Raw genomic sequence first — 11632 nt, forward strand, 5'->3', positions numbered from 1 at the left:
TCGATATGTCTCTTTCACATTGATGATTCTCCCTCTCTCGCTCTTCCTCCCACTCTGTTTGGAAATAGATGGAAAAATATCCTCGGGTGAGGATTTAAAAAAACACACACAAAAAGCTCACAACAAACAAAAGTTCTGGACTGGATGGCTTCACAGGTGAATTTTACCAAACATTCAAAGAACACTTATCCTTCTCAAACTATTCCTAAAAATTCAAGAAGAGGGAAAGACTCCCAGGTCCATTTACGAGGCCAGCATTATCCTAATTCCAATACCAGATAAAGACATTATAAAGAAAGAAAATTTAGCCCTAGCCGGTTTGGTTCAGCGGTTAGAGCTAAGGGCGCGTACCTCGGTTGCAGTTTGTCCCCGGCCCTGGTCGGTTGTGCGGGTGGCAGCCACTCGATGTGTTCCTTTCACATCGATGTTTCTCTCTCTCTCTCTGTTCCTCTCTCTCCCACTCTACCTGAACAAAAAATGGAAAAATGTCCTCGGGTGAAGATAAAAAAAAAAAAAAAAAAAAAAGAAAGAAAATTTAAGCCAATATCCCTAATGAACATAGATGCTAAAATCCTCAACAAAACATTAGCAAACCAGATCCAACAATACATTAAAAAGACTATGTCGCCCTGGCCGGTTTGGCTCAGCGGTTAGAGCATCAGCCTGGGGTCCCGAGAGACCCGGGTTCGGTTCCCGCTAAGGGCATGTACGTTGGTTGTAGTTTGTCCCCGGCCCTGGTCGGTCGTGCGGGTGGCAGCCACTCGATGTGTCCCTTTCATATCAATGTCTCTCTCTCTCTCTCTCTCTCTCTCTTCCTCTCTCTCCCTCCCACTCTACCTGAACAAAAAATGTCCTTGGGTGAGGATAAAAAAAAAAAAAAAAAGACTATGTCAAGTGGGATTTATTGCGGGGAATACAAGATTGGTACAATATCCACAAATCAATAAACGTGATATACCATATAAACAAAATGATGGTTAAATCTCTCTCTCTCTCTCTCTCTCTCTCTCTCTCCCCCTCTCCCAACTGTCTGATGATAAATGGAAAAAAAATATCCTCAGGTAAGGAATAAACAAAAAGCTGTGATACATTTACACAATGGAATACTCCTTGGCCATCGAAAAGAGAGCTTACCCTCTGCAACAGCATGGATGGACCTGGTGGGTACTATGCTAAGTGAAATAAGCCAGTTAGAGAAAGACAAGTACCATATGATTTGATTTATTTATGGAATCTAATGAACAAAATAACAAACAAGCCTGGCCGGTGTGGCTCAGTGTTTGAGCGTCAACCCATGTATCAAGAGGTCACCGGTTCGATTCCCAGGCAGGGCACATGCCCAGGTTGTAGGCCAGTCCCCAATGGGGGGCATGCAGGAGGGGGCCAATCGATGTTCTCTCTCATCGATGTTTCTATCTCTCTCCCTCTCCCTACCTCTCTCTCTAAAATCAATAAAGAAAAAAAATTAAAAACAAAACAAAACAAAAAACTAATAAACAAAATAGAAACAGACTCATAGATACAGAGAACAAACTGACAGCTGTCAGAAGGGAGGGGGTTGGAGGCTGGGTGAAAGAGGTGAAGGGATTAAGCAAAAACAAAAAAAAACTCATAGATACAGACAACAGTATGGTGATTACCAGAGGGAAAGGGGGTTGGAGGAGGCAAAAGAGGGTTAAGGGGGATAAATGCTGAGGGAAGAAGACTTGACTTGGGATGGTAAACACACAATACAATATACAGATGAAGTATTATAGAATTGTACACCTGAAACCTATAAAATTTTATTAACCAATATCACTCCAGTACATTCAATTTTTTAAAAAAGGGGGAGGACCTCGAAGCCACAGGGAATGTCTCCTGTCCACATCTGCAGCCTCTACTCAGCCTTGTGGGGACCTGGCCTGGTCCTGCTTCCCCTCTGCCCTCTCAAAACAGTTTCCTGCTGTTTCAGTGAGGGGTATGGCTCTCCCCCCATACCACAGGTAGAGTGACTGCAGTGATCAAGAGCACAGACCTAGGGTCTATCTTAGTGTCTGTGGCTGGGCTGGACTATGACTTCCTCAGGCAGAGGCCATGTCTCTCACCTTCATAGCCCCCACCCCACCCAGCACGTGGCAAGCCCCCAACAATTCACAAGAGTCTAAGAGGTGAAACTGATCACCCTCTTCTGCCTCCGTCACTTCTTGCCTTGGGAATAAAATCCATTTTCCCTAAGCAGCCCAACCTGCAGGCCCAGACTTTTCACCTTCAGCTCTTTCTCTCCTCTTCTCCAGTATGCAGCCTTCCTTCCAGGCTCCTTCTCTGCTGACTCACCCTTCCTCACCCTCCACACTTCTGCCTAAACATCAGAGAAGCCCTCCCACCCAAGTTGAATCGATCCCCACTGTCACTCTCAGTCCCAGCACCCTGCTATCCCTTGGCGTCCTGACTACCACTTGAAATTATATAGGTCTGCCCTGGCCAGTTTGGCTCAGGGGTTAGAGCATCAGCCTGCGGACCAGAGGCCCAAGTTTGGTTCCCACTAAGGGCACGTACCTCAGTTGCAGTTTGTTCCTGGCCCTGCTTGGGGTCACGTGGGTGGCAACCACTTGATGTGTCTCTCTTGCATCCATGTTTCTCTCTCTCTCTTCCTCCCTCCCTCTCCCTCTCACTCTATCTGAAGATAAATGCAAAAAAAAAAAAAAGTGTCCTCGGGTAAGGATAAAAAAAGAAAAGAAAGAAATTATATAGGTCTGTGTGTGGTGACTTGTTTGATGCTGGCAGACTGCAGATACCCTGAGGACCAGGATTGCTCTGCACCCCAGGACAGCACCTCAAAAATGTTTACTTAAAGTATAGATTAGATGAAAAAGGAGATGAAATATCCACAGGCAGCACCCCCCCGCCCCCCCAACGAATCTGATCCTGCTGAAGCGGGCCACTGGATGGCAGAGAAGATGAAGAAAGAGGCCAGGTGTAGGTGGTTATAGTGGCCACCCAGATGCCAAAAAGACACAGTACTGGAAAAGCCCCATTCTTCTTGGGCTGGGAACCCAGTTGATCTCCTGCCCACACCAGGGGGACCGGACTGGGGAGGAAAAGCCGAAATGACCAGCCCCAGCCCCTATCATCAATCCTGACTGTCCAGCAGGCAGGGCAAAAAGAACTAAGCAGCAACAGAGAAAGGGGCTCTTTCTTTTCTTCTCCCACCTCACCGAGCTGGAACCCAGCACTGTGTCTGTGGCTGATTCTGGCTGGAGTCCCAAGAAAGAATTCTGAGAACCTTTCAACAGGTTCAGGCAAAGTTTCTTTACAGGACAAACCAAAGCATCAGTACTAAAAGCAACAAAAAGCTGACAAATTTGCATCTCAATCAGCTGTAGGCTGGTTAGCTTTTCACAAGTCTAATTCAATAAATTCAATAAATGGCTTAACTGCTCCTCTGCAATTCAGCCATCCACCAAGTTTGAAAATATTAGACCTCAGCAGAAACCTTGACCCTAAATCCTCCAGGCACTCCCAGTCAGGCGAGGCATGGAGGATCCTGGCCCTGAAAGGCAACAGGCTACTTGGACTCCAAGAAGCCAGGAACAGGGAGGCCAGAGAGATAAGCTGTGTAGAATCAGCAGGCCTGATGCTGAGTCAGTGGATTGCCCAGAGTCAGAAAAACCAAAATCAGAGGCAGCAGCAAAGGCATGGGATAAGAAGTTGATGTTCAACCCACACCCTGACCCTTCACCTTCACTTTGGGTTACAAGGGGGACCAGTCAAGCCTTAAAGGCTTAAATACCAACTCAGCACTGGGTTGGCACAATCTCTGGGACTCCTCCCACTTAAACGAAGGAAGCAGCCAAGGTTGAGGCAGGAATGAAGTGATCAGCCCCAATGCTGCTGATATCATAAAATAAATTAAATCAGTGGACACTGGGAAAGAACCCTAGGATCTGACCTTCCAATACCAAGTGGGTTAAAAAAAATTTGAATACAGCAGTACTCTAGTGTGGATAAGATGCTAAAAGCTTCATCTGGGGGTGACAATGTTTCCTTCTGTTTTTAAAACTTTCTGTGTGGTGCCCTGGCTGGTTGGGCTCAGTGGTTATTAGAGCGTCGGCCTATGGACCGGGTTCGATTCCGGTCAAGGGCATGAACCTCGGCTGCAGTTCGTCCCTGGCCCTGGTCGGGTCCTGCGGGAGGCAACCAGTTCATGTTGCTCTATCACGTTGATGTTTCTCTCTGTCTCTCTCTCTCTCTCTCTGTCTCTCTCTCTCTCTCCCTCCCACTCTATCTGACAAGAAACAGAAAAATATCCTTGGGTGAGAAATAAAAAAAAAAAAGAAAGAAAAAACTTTCTGTTTAGTCTGAGAGAGCCCAGAGAAGCAGGCAGGAAGAGTCATGATCTAAAAGGGAGGAGAGAGGGAGGGAGAGGAGGAGCCAAATACTCCAACCTGTTCCTTCCAGAGTCATTAATCTAACATTTCTTGGGCAAAATAGAAAGCTTGTGTAAGGAACAAGGTCTGAGTGACTTTCCCATCTCCCAAGATTTCTTGCTGACCTGGGGAAAACTCTGCCAAGAACCCTTAGGCTATCAGGAAATATTTCTGAGTGGCTAAAGGCTAAAGGTTCTAAATGATAAACTCTCTGGCCTCTCCCAGGAGCCTGTAGATCCCCTCCCTTTCTCCTGCCCTTAACCTCAGAACTAGGCTCTCCTAGAGGCTGGAGCACTCAGGAATATCCTGGGAGGATCAGAGAAGAAAAGCAGGGAGGACTCTACATGGGATTATAGGCAGCATGAACTGGTTCAAAACTTTTTCTTCCCCCAAAAAGTATGCTGGTGGTGTGATCAGGGGGTCAAGCATGGGCTATCTCCCTCTAAAGCACCGGTTCTCAAACTGTGGGTCACAACCCCTTTGGGGGTCGAACAACCCTTTCACAGGGGTCACCTAAGACATAACAGTAGCAAATTACAGTTATGAAGTAGCAACGAAAATAATTTTATGGTTGGGGGTCACTGCAACACGAGGAACTGTATTAAAGGGTCGTGGCATTAGGAAGGTTGAGAACCTTCCTGAGTCTAAAGGGACTCAGGCAGGGGCTGGCTTTAAAGGCACTAGGGAAAAGCATGAGTGAGTTCAACTACTAGGTTGAACTGTTGGAGACAGCCAGAGGGCAGAGGGAAATGTTTCCTATCAAGACTGCCTGGGAAGGAAGAAGGAAGGTAAAAGTTGGGAGCCACCAGAGTTCCACTGTTGGGCTGAACCTATTGATGTACAACAATTAGGACCTTCCAATGGGGTTGGGTAGTATGAAGGTAGAAATGGGGGTTAGATTTCCTGTAGACCAGCATCGTCAGTCCGCATTCAGCAAAACCAATGGTGTGGCAAAGGTAAGGAGAGATCTGGTGTCATTTCTATAAATACCCCTCTTGGTCCCCAACCCCACCCCATATAGGTAGCAGGCCACTGAGATGTTCTCTGTGGGAGGCAATGTCCGTTGGAAAATCACAAAGCAGCAAATACAGACAAGAAATTGTATCTGAGAAGCCCTTAAGAGACTCCCTAATGATCTGATTAAAAAACATCTAGATTCTAGATGAACCTTCCATGGGGTGGAGGCCAAGCCACTTCCTGTCTCTCTTGTTACACCCCAACCACTGAATCAGGAGTTCCTTTTTCTACAGTCTGGGAGTGACATGCTTAATGCAAGACAAGTGATGTGCTAGGCCCTGGGAGGAGAGGTGTCCAGCCACGTTCCCAGATGGTGGAAAGAACACCCTGGACTCAAGGGTTCTGGATCTATTGCAGTCCTCAGCTGTGTGGCCTTGGACAAGTCAAAAGATCTGTCTGAGCCTCAGTCTCTAAATCCACAAAACTGGGACAATGATATGTACCCCGCAGATCTGAGTGAAGATCAAACAAGCCTTTTGCTAACTGGGAGGCGCTGCGCAGGGAGGTAGTATTGCTGGCTTGGCTGTTCCGCCATTTCACCGTATCCAAAAGCCCCCACCCCAGGAACCGCCCGCACCAAGTACGATGCGCCCGTCTCACCTGGCTCAGTACACAGGTAGGAGTAAAAGCCCTCCGACTTGAGCATGATGAGCAGCGAGCCCCAGCCCAGGAGGACTGCCGAGAAGAGGAGGTTTTCCAACACCGCGGTGCAGGCCATCCACCAGCGGCGCCGATGAGCAGTGGCCAGGGTGGGCGCCATGACGCGGCGAGGTGGCCCGGCTCCGGCTCTGCAGCCACCTGCGCACAGACCTCGGGGTCAGCGCGGGGTCCTGACCAGTCGGTGCGGCCAAGCTCGGCCGCTGTAGCAGCGCGGAGCTTGTCAGCCCCCGGCGGCCTGGAGAGCAGGTGCGCGCAGCGAAGGAAGCCCCAGCCTTGCCCGGGACCTGGGCCACCCACCGCGGCTGACTTGTACGGCTGCCCTCGGCGACGGGAGAACCGCTCGGGCCAGGCAGGGAGACCTCTCCTCTGCTTGCTCAGAGGTAAACTGAGGTATGCTAGCAGGAAGGGACTAACACCTTCTTAGGGATATGGACTTAGTCCTGGCTCCCAGAATGATTGACATAGCTTGGGGGGTCTTCGGGGATGGCAGCCTGAGGTCCGGACACCTGGGCAGGGGCGTACCTGAGACCGGCCACTCCCTCGTACCCTGACAGGCGCCCTCCCGCCCGCAATGGAGACCCTACCCCAGAGCTGGTTCCTTCAACCAGAAGATCAGCGCACGGCCGGCACGGTCCGCCCACGGCTCGCTGATTGGCCTGACGGCACAGGAACTGCCGCACCATTGGCCGTTCTCTAGGTCGCTAGGCGCTGCTGCCACGCGAACCCCGCATGGGAGAGGCGAAGCCGGTTCAAACCGGCGGCGCGAGCCACCTGCGCTACCCCCATCCTGGGCTGTGTCCCCAGTAATTTGCCCGTTTCGATGGAAACGGATCAACGTCCCTCGGTTTCCTTGCTCTTTCTAAATTCGTCATGTCTTCTGGCGGCTCCTTATCCATCTAATCTCTTTCCTCTCATATTCACACATCTTTTCCTTACACCCCAACTCATGAGCCTTCGGTCCCCAGCACCCTCCCCCGAGGCCCAGATTCCCAGGACCCAGCTCACCCGGCTCCTACTGATGTGTGTCGGGCCCGGCCGGCGCCTTTTCTGTCCCCTTTTATTCCAGCCCTTTTATTAGGACCCCAAGATGAAAACACTGCTGCACGCTGATTGGCTGAGTGGGGCTGGAAACAGGCGTCGGCCAATCAGCAGGCACCCGCCCGCCCGGCGGCGAGCAGAAGCCGGTTCCGGCCGGACTGGGAGACAAACAAGAAAACTGGGGGTGCCGGGGGTAGGGGTGGGCCGACCCTCCGCTCTGCCACCTCAAAGTGGAGCCACAGCGGGGCTGGAAACCCCTGGAGGTGTTGTCCTATCGCCTCTCCGGAGCCCCACCCGAAATCGGGCCCGGCCTACAGGCGACCCCAGACTTCCCCAGCTGCACTCCCGTCCCCCTCGCGCACCTGCTCGGCTTCTGAACTCCGCTCTCCTCCGGCCGGCTACAGAGTCCCCAGCTTCCCGAACTCTGCCCTGAGCACGACGCCTCGATGCTCTGGCTCCCTGGGTCGTTCCACTCCGGCCGCCCCCACTGCCTCCTCCCCACGCAACCCTGCCATTCTGGTTCCTCACTCACCTGCTCCCAGTGTCCCCCCATCCCGGCAATGTGTACCCATTCCGGATCTCCCAACCCCTGTTTGCCTCTTCCCTTCCCTCCTAATTCACCGACCCAGCTCCTGGGTGCCATCTGCCTGGTCCCTGGAAGGTGTCCCTCGGGGATCCCCAGGTGGGAGTTTGGGGCTTGTCTGTGCCCTAGCATGGTGTCTCCCCTAGCACGGTGTCTCTCCTGTTGCCCCATCCAGACTCTGACCCACTCCCTTTGGCCCCCTCAGGAACTGTGCCCAAGTTCACCATCCCATACCCACTGTCCTGCTCCATTTTCACCCCATTCCCGGACGTCTCCCTCAGGGGGCCCTCTTCAGGGTGACTTGGTGGGCAGCGCCACGCTGCAAAGACAAGTCAAGCCTCTGGGAGAATGCGTGGAGTCGGGAGGGCCCCAGCTCTCAGTCTGGTAAGCGAGCTGGACCTGCCTGGAAGAACTGCCGGGGCAGGAGTACGGAGCCCAGGCTCCGGAGGTTCCGCTGCCCGGCTTCGTATCTCTGATCCGAGGCACTAGCCTGACCTCAGAGGACTCTCGGTCTTCTCCATATTCAGCTTGGTCTTCCAGCACGCTCTTCCAACTGGTTTATCCCAGGGCTGTGGGAGCCCCAGCAGCTTTCTGTTCATGTCCCCCAGTCCGAGAGCGCCGCCTGCCGCCCGTGAACCCGCCGCGCCTGCAGCTGTCGGCTTGGGGGATCCTTGCTGGTTATCTATCCCACAATGCAGAATTTCACCCACTTACAAGACTGCGACTGCCACTTAAACTTCAGCCCCTCCCTCTATCCTCTTAGGATCACCTACATGAGGGCCGTCTCCAGGCAGCTGTTCCCATACACATTTCTAAACTGTTTCAAACACATCTCTAAAATAATTTACTTTTCCCTCCAAAACTGTTCCTCCCATTCTTTCTCAGATAATAGCACCACTATCTACTGAAGTTAGAGACCATGAACCACCCTTTCAACACCAGCTGTTATTTTCCCTCTTCTCCCCACCCCAGCCCACCATTACAGCCGCATTTCCTAATTTTCCTGTCTGTATTCCTAGGACTCCAACTGTTTCAACCAGCCTCAGATCTCTGCCCCTGAAATCCGTCTCTGCACCCCGCCCCATCCCATTGAGCTATGGAAAATGTAAATCTGACGTCTGCTAAAATTAGTCAGAAACTTTTTTTTTTAATCCTCACTCGAGGACAATTTTGGCACTTATCTTCAGATAGAGCAGGAGGGAGAGAGGGGGGAAGAGAGAGAGAGAAAAACATCAATGTGAGAGAGACAGAGCAGGAGGGAGAGAGGGGGGAAGAGAGAGAGAGAGAAACATCAATGTGAGAGAGACACATCAACCGGTTGCCACCCACACGACCCCAACAGGGGCGGGGTCAAACTGCAACCGAGGTCTGTGCCCTTAGCAGAGGGAACCTGGGACTCTCTGGTCCATAGGCCATGCTCTAACCGCTGAGCCAAACAGGCCAGGGCAAGTCAGAAACTCTTTACCATTTGTCCTTCAGGATAAAGTTCAAGTTTTCCAACCTGACCCACACAGGCTCCTTCCTCTCCACCAGTCTCTTTCTCCCCCTGGAAGCTGACCTGCCTGGTCCTAGAAACTCCAATAATACGGAATTGTTTGTGGTTCTTGCACATGCTGTTCTCTCACCTTTCTGAACCTCAGCATCCCTTTTTGGACAGTTCCTTCAGCAGTTCTTCCCTAACCACTCCCAGCAATACTTTCCATTATCTTTTTTTACTGATTGCGTTATATATCTTGAAATATATAAATATCCTTGAAATATATAAATCAATGAGAAAAAGATGAATACCTCAAATGAAAATTGGGGAAAGAAAATAACCAGATAATCTATAGGAAAAATACAAAGACTATTAAAGAGTTAGACAGAATCTCAATCTTAGAATACTCATTAAAATTCAGATTTTAATGATACCACTTTTTTTTCATCTTCACCCAAGGATATTTTTCTATTTATCTCCAGATAGAGAGGGAGGGAGGGCAAGAGAAACATCCACATGAGAGGGACACATTGGCTGGTTGCCTCCCACATGATCCCATCCAGAGCTGGGGACCAACTGCAACCAAGGTACATACCCTTGACCAGAATCGAACCCGCGACTCACTGGTCCGCGGGCCGACGATCTAACTGCTGAGCCAAACCGGCCAGCGCATACCTTTTCTTTTTTAATGATTAAAAAGCAAAATAGTCCTGCTCAGTGGTCAAGTGCCAACCCATGAAACAAGAGGTCACTGGTTCCATTCCCAGTCGGGGCACATGCCTGGGTTGCAGGCTCCATTCAATCCCCAATAGGGGGCGTGCAGGAGGCAGTGAACCAGATGTTTCTCTCATCCATGTTTCTGTCTCTCCCTCTCTTTCTAGAAATCAATAAAAACATTTTAAAAATAAAAAATGTTTATCTGATCAAATTTTTAAACTTAAAAAAAGTTTTTATTTATTTATTAAATTTTTCTATTTATCATCAGATAGAGTGGAAGAAAGGGAGAGAAAGAGAGAGAGAAACATCAATCTGAGAGAGACACATCGACTGGTTGCCTCTCGCATGACCCAACCAGGGCTGGGGATGAACCACAACCGAGGTACGTGCCCTTGACTGGAATCAAACCCAAGATTCATTGGTCCAAGGGCCAATGCTCTAACCTCTAAGCCAAACTGGCCAGGGCAAGATACCATTTTAAATTGATCAGATTGGGTGTGAGAAAATAGATACTGCCATAATTTGTGAGAATACAAAACCATACCACTTTTTTGGAGGGCAATTTGAAGTAGACACGTGTTTAATGTTCTTACTCCATAACCCAGCCATTCCACTCCCAGGAATCTGTTCTACAGAAAAACTTTCACAAATATGAAAAGAAATATGGACAAAGTTGTACACTACAACATTTATTGTATATCACACCATTAGAAACAACCCAAATCCCCAGTGGTAGGGCATCGTTTAAGTAATCTGTGTTTTTCCACATGATGGAATCCCATGTAGCCATTTTTTATAAAAAGGGGTAGTTTTGTATTTACTGACACCAAAAGATACCCAGGATATAAGTAAAAGAGCAGATTGCAGAACAGTATGCTCTTTTGTTTTTATGTGCACAGAAAAACATTTGAAAGGAAGCATCTAAACTGTTCATGAGATTCTTTGAGCACTGGGATAGGAGGGGAAGCTGCTCCTTATTTCCTGACTAGGTAATACAAGTATGTGAGGAAAGATTCAGAACAAGACCAAAAGGCATTCAGTGGAAAGTAAATCTGGCCCCTCTCTGGTCCCCCAGACTCCTCTGGGGAGAAGGGAAATATCATTTTTACTTCATACATGTCTGTAATGTTAGTTCTATTTATTTTTAACAAAGAACATTGCTTTTTTGTTTTTAATTCAATCTAGTGAGAAAAGTAAAAAGAATGTTCATGGTAGAAAATTTGCAAATTATATAAAAGTTTAAAAAGAAAATAAGCCCTGACCAGTGTGGCTCAGTTGGTTGGAGAGTCTTCCCATGCACCAAAAGGTGGCAGGTTCAATTCCCTGTCAGGGCACCATGTAGGAGGCAACCAATCAATGTTTCACTCTCACACTGATGTTTCTCTCTCCCTCCCTTTCTCTCTCTAAAATCTTTTTTTTTTTTATGTTAAAAAATATAATAAAAATAAGATATCAATCTCATCTCCCAGAGAAAAATGCTATTTGATGCCTTTCCCTCGAATCTTTATGCACACACAAATGTTTGTAAAACAATCACAAGATATACACAAACTAAAGAATTCTAAACATGTATCCTGAAGCAAAAAGAAATGAAATTTATAAAAAGGAAACTTAGTTTTATACTTAACAATATAGCATGAACATGCTCCCATCTCTCTCATATTGGGTATTCTTACACAACATCATTTTTTGTGGTTGTTTAGGAACCTGTCATTTAAAATATATATATAT

At 48.6% G+C, this 11632-nt stretch overlaps 1 protein-coding gene across 1 annotated transcript in view; it reads right to left on the bottom strand.

Moving 5' to 3' along the window:
• SLC43A2 (solute carrier family 43 member 2) overlaps positions 1-7112 on the bottom strand; it is a 46023-nt gene extending 38911 nt beyond the window's left edge. The window contains exons 1-2 of the mRNA XM_036268611.1: positions 7092-7112; positions 6027-6224 (exon numbers count right to left, since the gene is read on the bottom strand). Of these exons, the coding sequence (XP_036124504.1) occupies positions 6027-6186 (160 nt within the window). The 5' untranslated portion in view covers positions 6187-6224; positions 7092-7112. The remainder of the gene's footprint in view (positions 1-6026; positions 6225-7091) is intronic.
• Positions 7113-11632: the final 4520 nt, after the last annotated feature.

The sequence above is a fragment of the Molossus molossus genome, unplaced genomic scaffold, assembly GCF_014108415.1.
Source record: "Molossus molossus isolate mMolMol1 unplaced genomic scaffold, mMolMol1.p scaffold_m16_p_19, whole genome shotgun sequence".
NCBI lineage: Eukaryota > Metazoa > Chordata > Mammalia > Chiroptera > Molossidae > Molossus > Molossus molossus.